This window comes from Gopherus evgoodei, chromosome 7 (assembly GCF_007399415.2).
Source record: "Gopherus evgoodei ecotype Sinaloan lineage chromosome 7, rGopEvg1_v1.p, whole genome shotgun sequence".
NCBI classification, from domain to species: Eukaryota; Metazoa; Chordata; order Testudines; family Testudinidae; genus Gopherus; species Gopherus evgoodei.
The window spans coordinates 86,649,541-86,670,473 of NC_044328.1; the positions used below are offsets into that span (position 1 = coordinate 86,649,541).

At 40.3% G+C, this 20,933-nt stretch overlaps 1 protein-coding gene across 7 annotated transcripts in view; it reads left to right on the forward strand.

The window, feature by feature from the left end:
* Positions 1 to 19,559, forward strand: part of NISCH (nischarin) — a 68,474-nt gene extending 48,915 nt beyond the window's left edge. The window contains exons 14-21 of one of the 7 annotated variants that reach the window (XR_004001199.1): positions 5,622 to 5,743; positions 7,118 to 7,173; positions 7,754 to 9,082; positions 9,591 to 9,765; positions 11,566 to 11,719; positions 13,365 to 13,493; positions 15,337 to 15,495; positions 16,543 to 16,631. Coding sequence is in view for 6 of the 7 variants with exons in the window: in XM_030568843.1 (XP_030424703.1) it covers positions 5,622 to 5,743; positions 7,118 to 7,173; positions 7,754 to 9,082; positions 9,591 to 9,765; positions 11,566 to 11,719; positions 13,365 to 13,493; positions 16,543 to 16,704; positions 18,149 to 18,777 (2,756 nt within the window). In the remaining variant the exon portion in view is untranslated. Of the gene's footprint in view, positions 1 to 2,929; positions 3,297 to 5,621; positions 5,744 to 7,117; positions 7,174 to 7,753; positions 9,083 to 9,590; positions 9,766 to 11,565; positions 11,720 to 13,364; positions 13,494 to 15,336; positions 15,496 to 16,542; positions 16,705 to 18,148 lie in introns of those variants that run through there. The other 6 variants (XM_030568843.1, XM_030568844.1, XM_030568846.1 and 3 more) reach the window with 6 other exon arrangements.
* Positions 19,560 to 20,933: the final 1,374 nt, after the last annotated feature.

Below are 20,933 nucleotides of genomic sequence, written 5' to 3' on the forward strand. Positions count from 1 at the left end.
GTCAGCATCAGTTGAAGCATAAAGGCAAATGGGTACTGTCCCAGACATCTAAGCTATATTTATATTGGCAAAATTCTGACCTGTAGTTTTCCTCTGGTGGTGGTAACTGTGGTAGCTGTAGCATAAACCTGTTGCAAATCATTTTACCACTGTATCTAATCCTGCTCAAACCACTGGTGGAGGACTACTCATCCAGCTTTTCCTAATGTAGATAAATTTCTAGTGCCCTAATGGCAAACCTTTATGTACAGCAATGCTTTAAAATGGCTTTTCTTCCCTGTTTGGTGTTGGGATAGTAAGAAGGAATTGATGTGGTGGTAGTTCCCATATTGCTCTTCGTCAGGAGACACAGTTAAGTCAGGAAACCTGAAAGAAGGTAGAAAAAGAAGGGGAACAGAGAAAAACATAAGTAGTAACAATATTAACTTGAGGGCTATCACACTGATTCTAACCCTGTGATCTCAGTATACCCATTGTGCCAAAATCTTTTTGACAGATGTTCATAAAAACAAACCCACTGCATAAATGTGGCATACACAAAAAGGCTTTGTGCTCTGTGTACTGCTTTTGCAGCAGCCATTAACACTATTTATAGAGCTGTGCTCATTCCTGCTGATTTACAGGAATGCTGATGCATGACTGAGGATAAGTGAACATCACTGAGCTTTTTTCGCTTCAGTTGAGTTAGAAACACAGAAAATGATTAAATGGAAACAAATGGTAGGGGTTAAGACTATTTCTAATTCCTTAAGATGGTATTGCAAACAAGAGAGTAGGTCAATTGTATGGGTTGGGATGGGAAGCAGTTGACCCTTTTCCTGTAAACATTTTATTCCGGGTGAGGGAGGTGGAAGTGTCCAAAGCTCGTGCTCCCATTCTGGGAAAGAACAAGATGTTACCAGCATTTCTGCAAAATCTCATGAGGTTTCCCCAACATCATCTTCTATGAGAAGGCAAAGATCGTTATGATAGCACTAACATGATTATTTGTATGTGACTAATATAGGAATCGACACATCAAAGCAGAAGCAGACTCGGTTACCTTTTTATGTACTTCACCTAACCTTTCAATCTATTTTAGATTTCTTTTGTAATCTACAGATTAAAATGCAATCAATTTTTCTAAACTCTGGACAGCTGCTACTTAATTTGTGTTAGGTATTTTGATTCTGTAATTGCTTTTCCATGTACTAAAGTATTCCACATTCTAGGTCATTGCTTGAGAGTGGAGTTTTTGTTATAATATATCAACATGTAGCTTTATATGGGCATCCATGAAGAAGTAAAAGGAAGGTGGGAAATAGCTGACAAAAATTGGAATTTAAAAAAGTTCTGGGAAATATTTAGGTTTATTCTTTTTCCTGTTATTGTAAATGATTAGGAGTATGTTAAATTGTGGACTTATTGACTGAAGTGCTCAGTCATCTTGTTGAAATTTGCTGCAAGAAAGATAGTGAAAAGATTAAAAATCATTTACCTTAAATCTTTAGTAAGTTGTTTTAGTAACGAGATGGTAAAGGCTAAAATTTTAAAAAAAAATTATTGGAAAAGAAGTCCAATAACACAGCTGGCTACTATTGAGATCAGTTTATAAGACTTAATAATTGTAAGTATTTGGGCATCCAGAAAGGGGATATTTTAAAATCTCGCTTGATTTTAAGAATTTAGGTAGAAATTTTGAAATATGCAATCTAATTATCTGTTTAACTGTTAAGCTTGTTACTACCAAGAACTGAACTACAGTCCCTGACACATTGCTTTTATGAGCTGTATTCTTGCTGTCTTTCAAGACGCCACCTGTGTCCATGATATATTAATCACATTAAATGTTGCAGTAAATTGCTTATGGGAGAGATGTAAGTAGCTAGATAGGAAACAATATACCAGAAATAATGATTTAGTGGCCTCTTAGCTACTTTTGTTCCCTACATAGTTAAAGCAGTGTTTCCCCTGAGGAAATAACTTTTTTCATCTGAGTTGGGAAAGAATATTTGATTTGACTTTATGATCTTTTTAAAGTCGATCTAGAAAGTTGCATCCATAACTTCTGTGCAAGTCCTATACTTCACATCAAGAATTACAATATCAATAGATGGTCCATTTGTTTCTAATAATTAATTACAAGTATTTATATGAAGTGCTGATATGAAACAATCCTTATCATTGATAGCATTGAAAAATTGATCCACTATATCATGTGAATAAACACTATTAATATTACATAGAGCTTCCCATACAACCCTTGCTTATACACACTCAGGCAATGTAGTTTGGACAGCTAATCCTTATGTAACTCAAATGAGCTATTCTGAATCAGGTAAAATAATGGTTTAGAATTAATATTTTGGATACCAGCCACATTTCAGCTATCTGAATATGTGTGTATGTGAAGGTTTTGGATTTGATGAGATTTTGTAGCTGTAAACTAGTAGAACATAAAGATGTGAGAGAAAATTGCAAAGGAAGCACTGCACTTTTTAAGTTTTGCTGTACCAGCCAATAAATGTTTAAAATACATTATTCAGATTACTACTGAGTTTATTGTACCAAATGTGGAGGCTAACTTCAATCATTTGTTTGAAAGCCCTGCTGTCAGAGTATGTCTACACTACAAAATTAGGTGAATTTATAGAAGTAGATTTTTTTTTCAGGAAGCGATTTTATGCAGTCGATTGTGTGTGTCCCCACTAAACACATTAAATCGGCGGAGTGCAACCACAGTACCGAGGCTAGCATCAACTTTCGGAGCATTGCACTGTGGGTAACTATCCCACAGTTCCCGCAGTCTCCGCCACCCATTGGAATTTTGGGTTGAGCTCCTGATGGGTCAAAAACATTGTCGCGGATAGTTTTGGGTACATGTCATCAGTTTCCCCTCTGTCCATGAAAGCAACGACAGACCATCGTTTCATGCCTTTTTTCCGTGCAGACACCATACTGCTTTCAGCAGACAGTGCAGTAGGACTGCTAACCGTCGTCATCCAACAACTGCTTCCGCTGCAACTCTGCTCTCCTGGTGCCATGAATCCACCTCACAGGTCCTCTTGTTGTTCTTTATAAATCTCTATTCTCGTGGCATCCAATCATCATCCACCGCTTCCGCTGCAACTCTGCTCTCCTGCAGACGCCATACATGGCAAGCATGAAGCCTGCTCAGCTCACCTCTGCTGTTATGAGCGTTGTAAACACATCGTGCATTATCCTGCATTATGTGCAGAGCCTGCAAAAGCAGGTGAGGAGGCAACGACAGCACAATCACAATAGTGATGAGGACATGGACACAGACTTCTCTCAAAGCATGGGTCCTGGCAGTTTGGACATCATGGTGGTAATGGGGCAGGTTCATGCCGTGGAATGCTGATTCTGGGCCCAGGAAACAAGCACAGACTGGTAGGACCGCATAGTGTTGCAGGTCTGGGATGATTCCCAGTGGCTGCGAAACTTACGCATGCATAAGGGCACTTTCATGGAACTTTGTGACTTGCTTTCCACTGCCCTGAAGCACAAGAATACCAAGATGAGAACAGCCCTCACAGTTGAATTACCTTTGGGGATGTTGAAATGCCTATAATTATCCTTGGGGACCCAGCCTACCCCTTAATGCCATGGCTCATGAATTCATACACAGACATCCTGGACAGTAGTAAGGAGCAATTCAGCTATAGGCTGAGCAAGGGCAGAATGGTGTAAGAATGTGCATTTGGACATTTAAAAGTTCGCTGGCGCAGTTTACTGACTAGGTTAGACCACAGTGAAACCAATATTCCCATTGATATTGCTGCTTGCTGTGTGCTCCACAGTATCTGTGAGAGTAAGGGGGAGACATTTATGGTGGGGTGGGAGTTTGAGGCAAATCGCCTGGCAGCCGATTACAGTGTGACAGTTCTGTTTGTTTCTCCTTGATGAAAACTCGCCCCCTTGGTTGACTCTACTTCCCTGTAAGCTAACCAACCTCCCCGCTTCAGTCACTGCTTTCAGAGGCAATAAAGTCATTGTTTCAAAATCATGCATTCTTTATTAATTCATCACACAGATAGGGGGAAAAACTTGCAAGGTAGCCCGGGAGGGACGGGTGAGGAGGGAAGCACCGGGTGGGGTGGTGGATGAGGGTAGGAGGGAAAGACAACGCCACACTACAGTTCAAAACTTATTGAATGCCAGCATTCTGTTGCTTGGGCAATCCTCTGGGCTGGAGTGGCTGGGTGCCTGTAGCCTCTTCCGCCCCCTCCCCTCCCTGCGCGTTCTTGGGCATCTGGGTGAGGAGGATATGGAACTTGGGCAGGAGGGCAGGTGGTTATACAGGGACTGCAGTGGTGATCTGTGCTCCTGCTGCCCTTCCTGCAGCTCCACCAGATGCCTGAGCATGTCAGTTTGCTCCTACGTTAGGCTCATTAGCCTCTGGAATGGAGATGATAGGGGGAGTGTAGAAACATTTGCAGCTGTGGGAGGGAAAAAAAGGGAGAGTAGTATTTAAAAAGATACATTTTAGAGAATAAAGGGAAGGCTATTTCACACTGAATCAAGCGATTCACATTACACAGCAGATATACTTCACCCCACCCTCACCGCATGGCTAGTATCAGGGAAGATCTCTCTTAGCCAAACACGAACAGCTCAGCATGAATGGGCCTCCACCCACCGCATTGGCAAAGGCTTTTAGAGTACCTCTAGGAGAGCTTCTTGGTGATGTCCCTGGAGGATTTCTGCTCTATCCCCAGACACGTTAACAGACTTTTCCAGTAGCTATACTGGCCTTGAATGCATCCCAAGTCTTCAGGGCAAATTAAACATTAAACACACTTTAAAACCCTGTTTTATATTTACAAAGGTATACTCACCAGAGGTGCCTTCTCTGGCTTCATGGTCCAGGAGCCTGCTTTGGGAGGGTATTGGCTCCAGGGTGATGAACAGTTCCTGGCTGCCAGGGAGAAGGGATTCTCCACTTGCCTGCTGCACGGATTCTTCTCCCCACACAGCAATCAGATCCAGTACCTCCCGATCGGTCCATGCTGGAGCTCTTTTGGTCATCTGTGCTGATCAGCTTGCCACACTGGCCAAACAGGAAATGAAATTCAAAAGTTCCTGGGGCTTTTCCTGTCTACCTGGCCAGTGCATCTGAGTTGAGTGTGCTGTCCAGAGTGGTCACAATGGAGCACTCTGGGATAGCTCCCGGAGGCCAATACAATCGAATTGCATCCACACTACCGCAAATTCGACCTCGCAGTGTCAATTTCAGTGCTAATCCCCTCGCCGGGGAGGAGTGCAAAAATCGATTTTAAGAGCCCTTTAAATGGACAAAAATGGCTTTGTCATGTGGATGGGTGCAGGGTTAAATTGATCTAACACTGCTAAATTCAACCTAAACTCGTAGTGTAGACCAGGGCTAAGTGCAGGGCTAAGTGCAGCTACTGATGCCTCCATAGTAAGACTTAAATTCAGCATATAAACAGACTTCCTTTGATTGGTACAAGCTATTGTATGAAACTATTCTCTACTGTATTAATGACCACTTGTCAAGTTTTGCTTAGATATTTTAAGAATACTTGTCATACAGTTGCAGTTAAATAATGTGTTTTGGTTTTGTTTTAACATTCTTTAAGAGCTATTTGTATTTGTTCTAGAAATAATTTGTAGAAAAACAGCCCTAGCTAGCATTTTATCGCCATCCAGTAGTTCGACTCCTACAGACCATACAGTTACCCAGAGATGCTCTGAAATACTAAACTCTAGATACAGAAATCAGGTAACTGCAATTCTCTTCCCATATGTCTTCTTTTAAAAATTGTTTTTAATTTGTTTTTTCTTGAAGCAAAAACTTTGTTAAAATAATCCACAGCAGAATTTTCCTGTTAATCTGATTATTTCTGTACTATGTGATCTGTTGTAATGGGGCAAAGCAGAGTTAGCCCCAAATTACTTATCAATTATTAAGAGGTTTCAGTTTGTAAAATACTGAAACTAAATATTTTACTCTGAACTTTTATAATAAATTGGGTATAAAATCAGTTTTCAACTTTCAAGCAAGATATCTGAGGGCTAAAGGCAAAGCCACTACCTGTCCAGTTTTAATGGGCTAAGAACTAAAGACCTAATTTTCAGTAACTGACAACTTTCAGTCCCGTGGACACTTAATGCTGACTTTCAGTTTTTTCCACCTGAACTGAACATAACTCTTCTGTAGCGCTAGAGGGCTTGATCCACCTTCTAATATTTTAGAACCACTCAAATAGTGTATGGAGTTGCAGAGAACAGGAGTGTAGTGTCCTGAGCTTGCTTCACGGTACTTGCATTGTGATGTTGCAGTTCAGTGCCATGACATATTGACATAATGTCAGTATCACATCACTGTCACTAACATCCACCTAGCTGATAAGATTGCAGGATGGGGCTTCCCCTCTCTTTCTCTCTCTGCCGCTTCTGTCTGGTTGCTTGAAGGTAGGATGGATGGGGTGGGGAGGGGAATAGCTATCTACTTGCTGCTGGGTGGGAAAAGTTTCTCTTTGGTGCTGATAGGGAAAATTCAGGGTGGTTTCAGTTTTCCCCATCCAGACTCCAGGTTCCTGATGGCTCCTTTACCATTACTTCATTAGTCTTAAGCTTCTTGCATTTGTTAAGCAATGTTGGGAGCATTCCTGAGTAAGGGGCTGAGTCAGCTGGCACCTTTGATTTGCCACTGGCTTAAAGTGACTTGTTGAAGATTACTCTATCTCTCTATGCCTCCCTTTACCCATCTGCAGTAAAGTTTTGCATGGCATAGCGTCCTTCATCCAAAGATCTCAAACTGCTTTTCATACGCAGTCTCAAAACAACCCAGTGAGGTAGGTAAATAACCATTTTACAGGTGGGGAAATAGGTTCTATTCCTGGTTCAATTTCTGCCTACCTCATGAGGTGTTCAGGTTGCGGAAGTAATGTTGGCAAAATATTTTAAGGTCCTCTAATGAGGTGCTTTAGGTGAAAATTAATTACCAAGTAGTGCAAGAGGAAAACCAGCCAGACCTTTGGATTTAACCGCATATTGATATGACAGACTATAAACAGCTTAAGAACTCTATGTTGATTAATATTGTTCTATGACTAAACCCATGTTTACTGAAGTTTGTATGACACTTCTGTAGGTGCCTACTTCTCTGCTGGACTTATCAAAAGAATATGGAAGAGGTCATCACTTTTGGTGAGATAAAATGACTAACTTCTAATATAAATTTGCTTATAGTAGTTTGTATAGTAGTGGGTCTCTGGATACTGTGTTTCGCCTCTGGACACAGTCTTGGCCTTTAAAGCAGAACATGTTCCCGTTTCTGGAACTCTGGCCCTATTTTTCTCAGCTTGAAAATTTCTTCATGAAATTTCATCAAAGTTGTCTTTTGAACTGTGGGATGTATTTGAAAGTCCACAAGTGCCTCAGTGGCCGTATAGTGAAGTGGTCAAATGACAAGGTGCGATCCTGCTTTAATACTGATTAAACTATCATTACATGTTTGGTGATTAAATTTATTAGGAATGAGGAAGAGAAGATAAGTGAACTCTGTGTACTTGTCAGTGCTCTAAAGGTTAAGTTATACCAGTCTTGTGTTTGAAATTGGTGGCTGAAGATCACAGATTCTGTACAAACTACACTGTGTTACGCTTTCTCTTGAAGTGATTGTTTAGGCTTGAGAATCAGTGTCTTGGTACACAGTAGAAAAGGTCTTGGATAGGTATGATTTCTCTTGAACTCAACCTTACACTTTTGTTTTTTTCTGTTTCTGAAGTTTGGACCATTCAGATGAAGAACATGATGCATTGCCTGACCCTCGTAACACCATCATCTTGCCTTTTACCTGTATGTCATACACTGCCACCAACCAGGATTTTATCCAGCACCTCTCCACCTTGATAGCAGAGGCTTTGCAGAGATCACCCCCTTCCTCTACTGAAATAGGATACAAAGAGAGCCCTGTGAGTGATTCCAGTCTCACAGATAATGAAGATGGCTATTTTGAAATGGGACTTGGAGAACAGACTTTCGAGTTCTGTGCTACGTCAGATATTGGCCCACCAGCTCCAGATAGCACAAGAGCAGAGAGCATAGACATAGTCAAAGTTCTCTGGAGTTTTTCTATTCAGGTTCATAAAGGAAGAGTCAGGCAGTTTGCCTCTTGTTTGGTTTTGACTGATAGTGTAGTAGCTGTGTTTGAGATTCCTCATCAAGATCCAAAAGGCAACTGCCAACATATTCCAGCTGCCTTGAAACTAGCACTGTGCTTTCCATATACAGATCTTACAGAGTTTGGCTTTTTCATACCAGAAATATGTTTAACCCTCAAGGTGAGAAATAATGACAACTGTCTGTTTGTCGTTTCGGACTCCCAAAATCTTCAGGACTTCTATTCCTGTTTACAAACATGCTGCTCTCAAAGTTGCACATCCCTGCTATCAAGTTCCACGTTGTACTGTGGCAAAGCAAGTTTGCAAGAATTTGTCTACCAACTGATGGGATTTTATCACATTTCACCAGATGGCATGGAGATAAAAGGTTGCTTCCCAACTTACCTTGTTTACAGTAATAAAACTGATGTTCAGAAAGCCTTGCATCTACCAGAATCAGTGGATGATAACAGAGCATGGTCTGACCATGCCTTGTGTTCTGCACTTTATTCCACATTGTATAAATCTGCTGAACAGAGTCACTATGCATTCCATCCTTGTTGGATATTTCTGACACCCCAGCATTTGCACATAGTAAAGGTTGATTTTAACGTAATGCCATCTAAATGTATAGACTCGGAAGATGCAAAAAATGTATTCAAGCTGAGCAGGATTCCACTGGCTTCCGTTGTGTTGCATCCGACCAATCATCCCATCCAGCAGAAAGGGTCATTTTCAGATGGACATGTGCTAGAGTTACTCATTGGACACAAATTTGTTACAGCAGTATTTGTTCTACCTCATGAAAAATTCCATTTTCTAAGAATCTACAGTCTTTTGAGGACACTTCTGCGGGATGTTAAAACTATAGTTATTTTGAAAGCTTCCAACAGTTTGGAATCAGTAAGAAATCACCTCTTGGATTCAAAAAACAGACACAGCCAGACAGCAGGGTAAATGACTCCCTTAAAATACATACCGTGCAGCATTGAAATTAACGTGGCCTAACCAGCACAGCGTTACTGGAAACTTACGTTTAACAGTGCAGCAGGACCTGGGTGTATGAGAATCAGGCCCCTAGTACTTGTAGTCTATCCTTTCACTCTGGATACAGGATTATACAATCAGTTGACAGTTCATACCTGCTGCTCGGCTTTATGTTCACAACCTATTGTATGCTCTTGTGAAAGGAAGCTTTGCATTTTGCCTGAAACCTAGTAAAAGGAAAGCAAACAACAGAGGCGTTAAAGTAAAATAATTTACGTAGTGAACAGGAACTCCATTGAGACAAGATATAATATGCTGCTATTAAACACACAAATCTCTGTTATAAACTACAGAATAGACTTTAAAGTATGAATGTTGCTTATGTGGGGAAAAAACTCTGCATCTCTACTTGTTAGTTACAGTTTTTGAGTGTGCATTCTGACGTGATGTTTCTTGGTCTCTTCTGCCTCCTAGCTTTTGCAAGCCTTGTTTGACGCTATCATCTTTATATCCATCTGAATTTCTGATGCAGAAAATTACGGAAGATAACCAAATTCCAGCTTATCTTCCAATATCTTCATCTCTTCAGTATGTGGCTGGGCTAAAAGGAAATGCGATTGTGGAGTTTTTCCATAACAGCGTTGCTGAGGTATTGTGTGCAAATTAGGGACGCTTTATGCAGGCCACCATCAACCTTTTAAAACTAGAAATGTTTTTAAAAACCTTTCTTGTTCAAACTTAAACCCAGAACATAATAGATACTCCTAAATCTGGAAGTTACTGATCAAAATCCCAACCCTGTAACTGTTTCCAATTGAGTGAGCCCCTATTCTGAGTCTCACAAAAGTTGTTGGGGCCCTGCAAAGCTCTGGGTCTGGCCACAAGGTCCTCAGTGCAGGGTCAGTACCTAAATTAATGGAATGTTTGTCTTGAAAACAGTGTTTCTCCAAGGAGGCAGCTTTTTTATTTTAGTAAGAGTTAAGAAAGCTACAAACAATTGGTAGGATGGGCTTTGAGGGAATTTAGTGGGTGCCATTCAGATTTCACTGAAAGTGTGTCTTAGGGCTTCTTAGGTGATGCTTATGTATAAACACAAAATTACATAGGCATAGCTATTGCAATTGCAAAAAGACTAGCGCTCTCTGAGTTGACAACTCCAATATCTGATACCCAAGCAAATATTAGTTGGGATGTTAATGGGTTGGATGTCCAGCTTGAAAATGCAATTCTTATCTTAAGTCATTTTGCTGTAGTTTGAAAGAGAACTCACTATGATCCGAATGAAAATGTCAGTTGAAAAGCTTTTCAAACTTGCAGCGAACACCAAAGAATTTTTTTCCTAATTATTTAAAGTGCAGTTAACCAGACTTTCAGTAGAACGTGCTCAGTCTACATGATACTCAATTCTGCAGTTCATAAGTCTTCAACAATGGTTTTAGTTGAGAACCTACAGACTTTTTATGGAATGAGATCAAATTAGGAGCTGTTAAAATAATGGTTTAGAACAGTGTTTCTCAGACTATGGGTCCCGACCCAAAAGGGGGTCACAAGGCTATTGTAGGGAGGTTACAAAAGATCACAAAAAATATTGCTGAGGGAAGAAGGAGCTGAAGGGGGAAGGGAGATACAACAGCAGCACAGACGTATGGGTGGCAATAGCATAAGTGTGCTCCTATGAGTATGTACAGTAATTTTCTATCACTTTGGGGCAGGGGAATCATCACAACCTGAAATATTTTCAAAGTGAGGCCCAGAAACCCTGATTTAGGCAATTGAAACAGCAACATTGTGGCAAATGTTAGATGAAGGATTTGTGAACTCAGTTTGGTTTTACTGAATTTGGGAAAATCATTAGTGTAGTTTCAACAGATATCAAGTGTTCTGGGCATAATATCTAAGAAACTATGCCAGTAAAATGCATATAGTAAAATGCATTCTAATTCTACTTCCCAGTATAACATGTGTCTGAGGTAATTGCTAGTCATGCTTTCTCCTTTTTTCATAAAGCTGCTTGAAACTTTTCTCCTCAGCAGTATTTGAAGGTTTGTGTTGCTCTTTGAGATATGGCAGGCATCGTGAACTTTACTTTTACTTACAGAAGCTCCTTAACTAGATTTTGTGGGCATAACTCTGCCAGGTTTGCTGGTTTTAGATTTTTTTAAATAGTTCCTCGTCAACTCTGTGAATCTTGGAATCGAATAGTGTGGTAGGCTAGACCACAATAAAAACTTTCTGTCACCGATTCTTAATCTCATACACACTAGAACTGTTTCATGGACAACTCTTCCGATACAACTGCACTCAGCAACTTTGGAGAAAACATTATCACACTTTTGTGTTCATAATGTTAGTTTTGCATTGGTTTACCAGGAAAGCAGTTCCCAAAAGCTGCTTCTAGCAAGTCAGAGGTGAAGATGTGCAAAATCAAGCAACATAATTTGTCTTGCAGGTAGAAAATGAAGAGCTGAGACATCTTATGTGGTCTTCTGTTTTATTTTATAAAACTCCTGACATAGAAGTGACGGCTTGTGTCATGCTCTCAACAAAAGCTATTTACTTTCTGTTGGATGATGCTGTAACTCATACTAATGAGCATCAGTTGGGTAAGACAAAAAGGGTTAATTTTGAATCTCTAATAAAAGTTGCAGGGTTAATTGGTAAGTGAGCCTCTATTGTCTTCTTCCTTTATATTCAAGGTGATCATAGAATCATAGATTATTAGGGTTGGAAGGAACCTCAGGAGATCATCTAGTCCAACCCCCTGCTCAAAGCAGGACCAATCCCCAACTAAATCCCTAAATGGCCCCCTCAAGGATTGAACTCACAACCCTGAGTTTAGCAGGCCAATGCTCAAACCACTGAGCTATTCCACCCCCCCCCCCTTTTTTTGATTAGCAGTCATTTTTGCAGCCAAGGGACTCTAAACATCCCATCATGGGTTTCTCCAGGCTTGCCCTTTGCAGCATGCATGCGTGCCTGGGGCTTTACCTTGCAATAAGGGTTTTGAGTCTTCATCCAGCTCTGCACCTCAAATAGCCCCTTCTCCATGATGTCTGTGCATGCTTCTTTCTGATGTTACTTAGCAATCCCCAGCATCTTCTACGCAACTGAAATGCCATTCCATTGCCAGCTGTAAGGTGCGACAGGCCTAAGGGTTGTATTGTGCCCCTCTGTCATGTGAGTAACTTATTGACTACTTGTCAGTGGGAATTGCATGTGGTTCATGGGCACAGTGCGGCCCTGAGAATGTGACATGCTGTCAGCAATATTTGCCAGTTCGAGGAGCAAAACACCTCAATTGCTTTTGATACTGGGTCTCCCAGTCCGCACTAACTGTTTACCCACATGACTGTCTTCTCAGGAGCGAGGCTTAATATTTTTAGATTGAGGCTGCCTAATTTTATTTTGATTATGTATAAGCCATTCCTCGAATGTGCTTATCTTCAGAAGGCAAAGTACATGTTCCGCCAAAGAATGGGCAGAAATGGAGAAAGTAACAAACTCTAAACATTGAATATAAGTAGGTTATGTTTTAATGGCTTATCTGGTATGGTTGCGGAGTAGAGATCATCCAGCTCTTTAATCTAGTTGCGCGCAAGTAGAGATTTCCCAGCATGATGATACTGTGGCTCATTGTAGATCAATGGCACGTGTGGTGGATGGGTTTCTTCTGGTTTGGGCAAGAATAAGACTTCTTCATAAACCTCTTTCCTCTTAACATTCCTCTGTTCACTCTGGCATGTGCGTTTTGAGCCAGATTCTTATTTCAGGTATACTACCAGAGATGAGGTTCAGAGCTGTAGTTTGCCCCAAGAAAGCTATTAGCCACCATTCATTAAGTGTGGTATCTTAGGACTAGTTTCTGCCTTTGAGTGCAGCCTGTGTCTATGTGTTTAGGGGTCCTGTGCCTTTGTGATATACTTTGAACTCTTAAGAAAGTCTGAAAGGAAGTTATATCATCCTCATGGATGGGGATGGGGGGGATTTTTCACTGAATGCAGTATCATCTCTCGTTTCCGAATTTTTGGAATGTATCTGTATAAAGAAAGCTTCCAATATTAAATAAGTAGTCATTAAAGAAAAATGCTTTTCAAGGGTTTGTTTCAAGCACAACAATGGAGAAATTTATAATTAAATTTTTAATATAGATCACTCTAGGATCTGAATGTAATTATGTTTGTAGTCTAAATTTATCATTCTTCCTTTTTGTGACTTGCTCTTTATCATATTATATTCTTCGTTCATTAGACTTTTGGAACCAAGAAAACTCAGATTGTGAAAATAGCTCTTTCCATCTCTCTTGCTGCTTTGTGCTAAAACTTAACGATCTGCAATCAGTGAATGTTGGACTTTTTGATCAATATTTTCGAATTACTGGTGAGTAACATTTTATGCTGTAGATTTTTCTAGCTGCCAATACTACTGTCATCTTGATTTCATCCCTGTCTTCACTTCACTCTTGATAGGGAGCACCATGTTATCCTGCTGTCTTTTTATAATTAACCATTTCCAATATGTTAACATTTATGATATCACACTGGTGCCACTATATAAATATGTGTGTCTGAAAAGACTGTCCAGTTCCAGTGGCTTATGTTACCCAAAGAATAATTTTGGGGTGTGAAATTTTACACTTTCCTTACCTAAAGTGAAATAAAATGTGGGGGAAATAGTCACTTTAGCCATGTGTAAAACATTCAAGGAAAGCAGGAGTGAACATTTTCCAACTGAATGTTTCATATCTTTTTGCACTTTGATAAAGATTTGAACTTAAAGTATGCATGCGTACAACATAGTGCACTCAAAGGATTAAGTGATCAGTGAATGAAAATGTTGTGCTCTGCATATTGAGTGTTTTTCTTGATTTGTGTGCATAGTGGGTTGAAACTTGAAACTTGTAGCCTTGTTATGATGCATTAGTGGAAATGTTTCACCACTAGTGCCTCTGCCATTAAGCTGTGTAGGCAGATAACCATGAACTACTACAAAATGATGGTGCTTATTGAATCTGTGGCTGTACCTTCATTCAAGCAAAAGGCAGAAAATGATTTTATGATGGTTTGATGATATTTGGCTATTGCCTCAAGACTTGAATGGGCAGAAATGGAGATAGTAATGAACTCTAAACACTGAATATAAGTAAGTTATATTTTAATGGTTTATTTGGCAGGTTTGCTGAGCAGAACTCATCCAGTGCTTTAATCTAGTTGCACACAAATTGAGATTTCCCACCATATTTTGAAATAGATGCAAATATCCCCTGACTCTTACTCCATTATGAGAGTTAGTGTCTCTTGCCAAGAGACCATTCTGCCAGTTTGCTTGAACATGCTTCCCAGATACATAAGGCTAGTAAACAAGGGAAATATAAACTATTCTTCCCTAGTCTTTCATTCTTAAGATTTTGTAGCACCTTCCATTTTTAATGTGAATTTATCATAGTCACTCATTAAATGTCATTTCTCATTATACATTTTCTTTTGGCTTCCAGAAATTATTGTAAATGTTTATGCCTTGAAGCCTCTATTCCATCCTTCAAATCAGTCTTTAAAATTGCATGGTATGTCCTATTTTCATGTCTCAGTGGTGTGATGCCAACAGAGACCTCCAGCAAAAGTAGACACTACACTTCTAGCTGGCGTAGGGTAACATTTGCAAAAGAACCTGTCCCATTTTGAAAAGTGATACAGGTACTTAGATGGCTAAATCTCAATGAAAGTCAAAGGGATTCAAGTGACTTAGTAGCCTAGGAGCTTTTGAAAATTTTACCTCTGCTCTTTTTGGGAACATAATATAATAACTAGCTTAGCTCTCCTAAAAATAAACCCCATCAGACAATAACATCTGTGTCTTATATAGCACTTTTAATCAGTAAGGTCAGATATTTAATTAAAATATAAAAAATAAATTTCAAGTTGACCTGAGACCCAACAAAACAAAGAAATCCAAAGTTAGGGATACAGCTGTCAGCTCTGTTCTTAGCTTTCCCTGTCATGTGAAGATTGCGATTGAAGGTATAATTTGTGCTGTAAAGTTTATGGGAGACTTTAAGACTGAAACCCAGTCCTTATACTTTTTTAAAGGGATTCTGTCACCTTGAAATCTAGTGAGTTTAATACACAAATTCAAGTATTACAACTTGCCTCTGACTAGCAGATGCTGGACTAAATGATGGCATTGATCACTCAGTAATTGCACTGTTTGTTCATTTCTTCTGAAGCACCTGGCATTGGCTGCTATCGGTAGACAGGATACTGGGCTAAATGAATCATTGGTCTGACCCAGTATGTCCATTCTTATATCCTCTCTGCTGTGGCAAAGATCCTAATGAGGAAACTGACCAGAAAAAGTTGATGCTGTAGGTGACCTTAATCAAAGTGTAAGTGCACAAATTGAACTGGAAAAGCAGGGGGAGTTTTTCCTTTAACTTAGTTCACTTTTAACATCCGTAATTAAAATATTTTCAGAAATCTGTTTTCTTTTGAAGGTAAATTTTTAAAGTAATGAACAGTTATGGTGTGTGACAGACCCAAACCAATGGGGTACAGGAGTCTGGTAGGGGGCAAATATACTGGTCACTAAGTGAGTAGTTTTCTGTTCCCTGAGTGACCAGAGCAGGGGCTGTACTAGAGTAATCAGTAACTTGCTAGAACCAATTAAGGCAGACAGGCTGATTAGAACACCTGCAGCCAATCAAGGGAGGCTAATCAGGGCACCTGGGTTTAAAAAGGAGCTCTCTCCAGTCAGGTGGGGAGGAGCTAGAGGAGAGGAAGTGCGTATGAGGAGCTGGGAGCAAGAGGCACAAGGAGCTGAGAGTGAGTGTGTGTGCTGCTGGAGGACTATGGAGTGCAAGTGTTATCAGACACCAGGAGGAAGGTCCTGTGGTAAGGATAAAGAAGATGTTTGGAGGAGGCCATGGGGAAGTAGCCCAGGGAGTTGTAGCTGTCATGCAGCTGTTACAAGAGGCACTACAGACAGCTGCAATCCACAGGGCCCTGGGCTGGAACCCGGAGTAATGGGCGGGCCCGGGTTCCCCCCAAACCTCCCAACTCCTGATCAGACACAGGAGGAGTTGATCCAGACTGTGAGGAAGATCACTGAGGTGAGCAAATCTGCCAATAAGCGCAGGGCCCACCAAAGTAGAGGAGGAACTTTGTCACAGGAGTTAAATGTCTACATTCCGGAATGTTCATATCCAGTGTTCCAAAATAAAGTACCTTATGAAAGTACATGCTCTAATCTTTCAGAAGGTCTGGGAGGGTCCCTTATCTTCTGGTCAGAGGATCAATTCTAACTAGTTAACCAAATAAAAACATCTCAAATCCGTCACTACAGGAAATATTCTATGGTGGTGAATGAATGTCTGCTGAAATTCTAGTAAAGCTACAAATAGATATGTAACTGGCTTATATTCTGTCTTCTCCAGGACATTCTGCAGATCATATAGTAACCTGCCTAACCAGAGACAGTTACAGTACTCATGCCTTTATACAGCATCTCATGGCAGTGCTGTCATTGCTGGCACGCACACCTTCACCAGAACCAGTAGATAAGGATTTCTACTCTGAATTTGGGAATAAAAATACAGGTAAATGGTCCATTCTACACTCTTAGGTTAGTATATCAAATACTAGAGGGGTAGTCATGTTAGTCTGGAACTGTAAAAATCGACACAATCATGTGGCACCTTGTAGACTAACAAGTATTGGAGCATAAGCTTTCATGGGTGAATACCCACTTTGTCAGACTCATGTGGTGGAAATTTCCAGAGGCGGATATAAATATGCAGGCAAGAATCAGTCTAGAGGTATCAAGATTAGTTCAACCAGGGAGGGTGAGGCCCTCTTCTAGTATATATTGAATACTGTGTAATGTGTATTTTTTAAAAATCCAAAAGTATAAGATTTTATGCATTGATTGTTTGCTTCCTATTAACTCAGTTCCACTTCCACTTGAAGTCCTGTGTGAATTTATCCTAGACTTTCCTGTCTGAACAGAAATGTTTAATTTCTAATAGATTTGCACAGGGAAAGGCAATGTGATATAATTCTCCTTTTATAGAATCCAGTAAATTACATCCCTTACATAATCTTTTGAGCCATCTACAGCTGTAGCTTGTATTTATAGGTTAGACTTGTAACTTAGCGCTCTTTAAGGAACAGTCTCTTAACTTCTGCAGGAGAGAGACTTTTTTGTTCTCTAAAGGTTGTACGTTCGTGAACCAGTAACAGTGACAGATTAGATAAGATTTAAGGGATTTTTAAAATGTGTTAAATTTGTACTGTCAGCTATTAAAATGCACAATGATAAATCTGCTTTTGGCTAGATTTCCAAACTTAGCAGAAGGTTCTCTAAATAAAGCTGAATTTTTTGATGGTGCTTGTGATTATTTTAAGAAATCTTTTAAGGAAATCATTGGTTAAGTCTGGCCTAAAATATTTTACTTACAGCCATTTATGGTAGACCAGAAGCAATGAATCCTCCTCCTACTGCAGGAGCCTGCTCCTTAGGGAGTGGTGTGCACATCATGATGTGACATTAGACATTACACACAACTTGTGAGAGAGTTCTTTTCAGAGGGACCGTTTAAAGATGTCTGTTCATCTACTATAGCAATAATAAGGGATTTCATATTTGTTTTCTCAATGATTGCGTACTGGATTCAATCCGTTTAGAACTCAAAAGTTGACTTGTCTCTCCAACTACTAGCAAGACAAGTATTATCTATGGTCTGAGAATCCAGCTATTTTTTCTGCCTCTTACATCAGCACCCTAATAAAGATTATTTAATTGTAACTGAAAATGGTTGATGATGCAAGAGACAGATGAGAAATCCAATTAAGGACATGCAATCCAAGTAAATTATTCACATATTTAATACAAATAAAAACTGTGCATAAATAATGGCTAAACTTGAGTTGTTCCAGCTGCAACAAACTGTGTCAAAGGATCTAATGTTTAGCCACATGCATCAGGGAAACATTGTGTAATACTGAGTGTAAAGTAAAATTCATGTATATTTGTGCTTGCAGGAAAAATGGAGAATTATGAACTGATTCACTCTAGTAGAGTAAAGTTTATATATCCCAGTGAAGAGGAAATTGGGGACCTTGCTTTTCTAGTGGCAGAGAAGATGTACAGTTTGGCTAACCTCCAGTCTCTAAATATCCTTCTGTATGTGTTGGCATTTCAAGTGAATCATACAGAAGAAACTACTCAAGCCAATAGTTCACTTCAGCCTAAAACATTCATTTTAACCAGTTCGGATTTGTTCCTTTTCAATGAGGATTATATCAGTTACCCGCTACCTGAATTTGCAAAGGAACCACCAAAGAGAGACAAATATCAGCTCACAGATGGAAGACGAATCCGTGATTTAGACAGAGTGCTTATGGGCTATCAGACATATCCACAGGCCCTCACGTTTGTTTTTGATGACGTTCAGAACCAAGATCTCATGCAGAACCTAACGCTGGATCACTTTGGAGATACTTTCAGTGCCCCAAAGTTAAATGCTAAACTTAAAGGCAGTGGGAATAGAGAGATCCAGTGGTATATCTTTATCCCAAGTGCAGAAAGCCGTGAGAAACTAATATCACTGCTTGCAAGACAGTGGGAGACCTTATGTGGTCGGGAGCTGCCTTTGGAACTCACTGGATAATTATCGCACAGCTAAGTGATTGGAATGTGAAATAAAGAACAGTACTTGAATAAGCAGGACTTTGGTATTATCTGAAAACTTAATCAGAGGCTGATGCTCGACTCTATTGTCATTATGGTTCCCTTGTGTAGTGAACAATTTAATATAGTAATACAGTATAAGCTTCTGAAGTGTTAACTGAGAAATAAGCTTTTTGTTAATTCTATTTTTATGCAATGGTATATGTACACGATTTTCATGAAGCGTCCTGGGAAACTGTGTGGAACAAAAGGAGTCAACACTAGACGTTGTCTAGGGCTATTAACATTTCCACTATTTTTCAATATATATCAGTTTAGCTATTCTATACAAACTATACTGTGTAAATAATGGTAAGAAAAATGCTTGTGACATGTTAAAAGTGCAATGGTATTTGTACAAGATGTATTTTATTGGGTATGCTGCTAACACTTATTATTTAATAATGACAAACACTTCGACATTTTGTCTTTTTGAGGTCAGATTTAATTGTTTGCTGCTAATCATGAAGTGGCAAAAGTCACCTGGAGAAACCATAGTTAAATGTTACATGTTCGTCTGAAATTATAGCTCCGTGGCACTCTTTCATTATAGATTTGTAAAATGATTAAATCAGTTTGCTACTGTCATGGAAATTAAGAGTGCCCAGCATTGATATACAAACATTTTGCCAGCAAATAATGGTAAATTTGCACCTCTGAGTACCAAGTGTTGTTTGTTGCCTACTTTCTCAATACAAATAAAGTGAAATTTGACAGTTTGTTTACCTGACTTGTTTTCTATATATCTTTATTCACACTGATTATTTCAGCAATTTGCAAGATTGTGTAAAGCAGCGTAGCTGCAGTGACTGCTATAGAGCTTATGCCAGTTTAGATCAACTGAGTCTCTGGGTACGTCTACACTACGGGATTATTCCGATTTACATAAACCGGTTTTGTAAAACAGATTGTATAAAGTCGAGTGCATGCGGCCACACTAAGCACATTAATTCGGTGGTGTGCGTCCATGTACCGAGGCTAGCATCGATTTCCAGAGCGTTGCACTGTGGGTAGCTATCCCGTAGCTATCCCATAGTTCCTGCAGTCTCCCCCGCCTATTGGAATTCTGGGTTGAGATCCCAGTGCATGATGGTGCAAAAATAGTGTCACGGGTGATTCTGAGTAAATGTCGTCACTCATTCCTTCCTCCGTGAAAGCAACGGCAGACAATCATTTCGCGCCCTTTTTCCCTGGATTGTCCTGGCAGACGCCATAGCATGGGAACCATGGAGCCCGTTTTGCCTTTTGTTACTGTCACCGTATATGTACTGGATGCCGCTGACAGAGTACGGCACTGTACTAGAGAACCAGTGTACCAGAGAGCACAGCCGCTCCGTGTCAGATCCCGCAGAAATGATGAGCTGCATGCCATTCTAGGGGGTGCCTCTGCAACAACCCCACCCGTTGCTTCCCTGCTCCCCCAACCCTCCTGGGCTACCGTTGCAGTGTCCCCCCCATTTGTGTGATGAAGTAATAAAGAATGCAGGAATAAGAAACACTGACTTGTTAGTGAGCTAAAATGAGGGGGAGGCAGCCTCCAGCTGCTATGATAGTCCAGGCAGGACATTAGACGGTGCGGGGGAGAGGAGCCCAGCATCCCGCTGCTATGATAGTCCAGGCAATACAGAATCTTTTCTTTAGACATGAAAGGAGGGGGCTGATGGAGCTCAGCCCCCACTTGCTATGATGAAGACGGTTACCAACCGTTCTGTACCATCTACTGGGAATGACTGGGAGTCATTCCTATTTTTACCCAGGCGCCCCCGGCCTACCTCACCTGAGGCCAGCCAGGAGCACTCATGGGCTGATGATGACAATGGATAGCAGTCATATTGTACCGTCTGCCCCCAAGGAGGGGAGGGGAGAGGGTGCTGCTGTTCATTGCCCCAGCACCGTGTCTACTATCAGCATGCAGTAGACATGGTGTGACATATGAAAAAGTCAACAAACGATTTTTTTCCCTTTTCTTTCACGGGGGGAGGGGGGAGTAAATTAACGAGCTATACCCTGAACCACCCCAGACAATGTGTTTGACTCTACAGGCATTTGGAGTTCAGCCAATAATTCAAATGCTTTTTGGAGACTGCGGGGACTGTG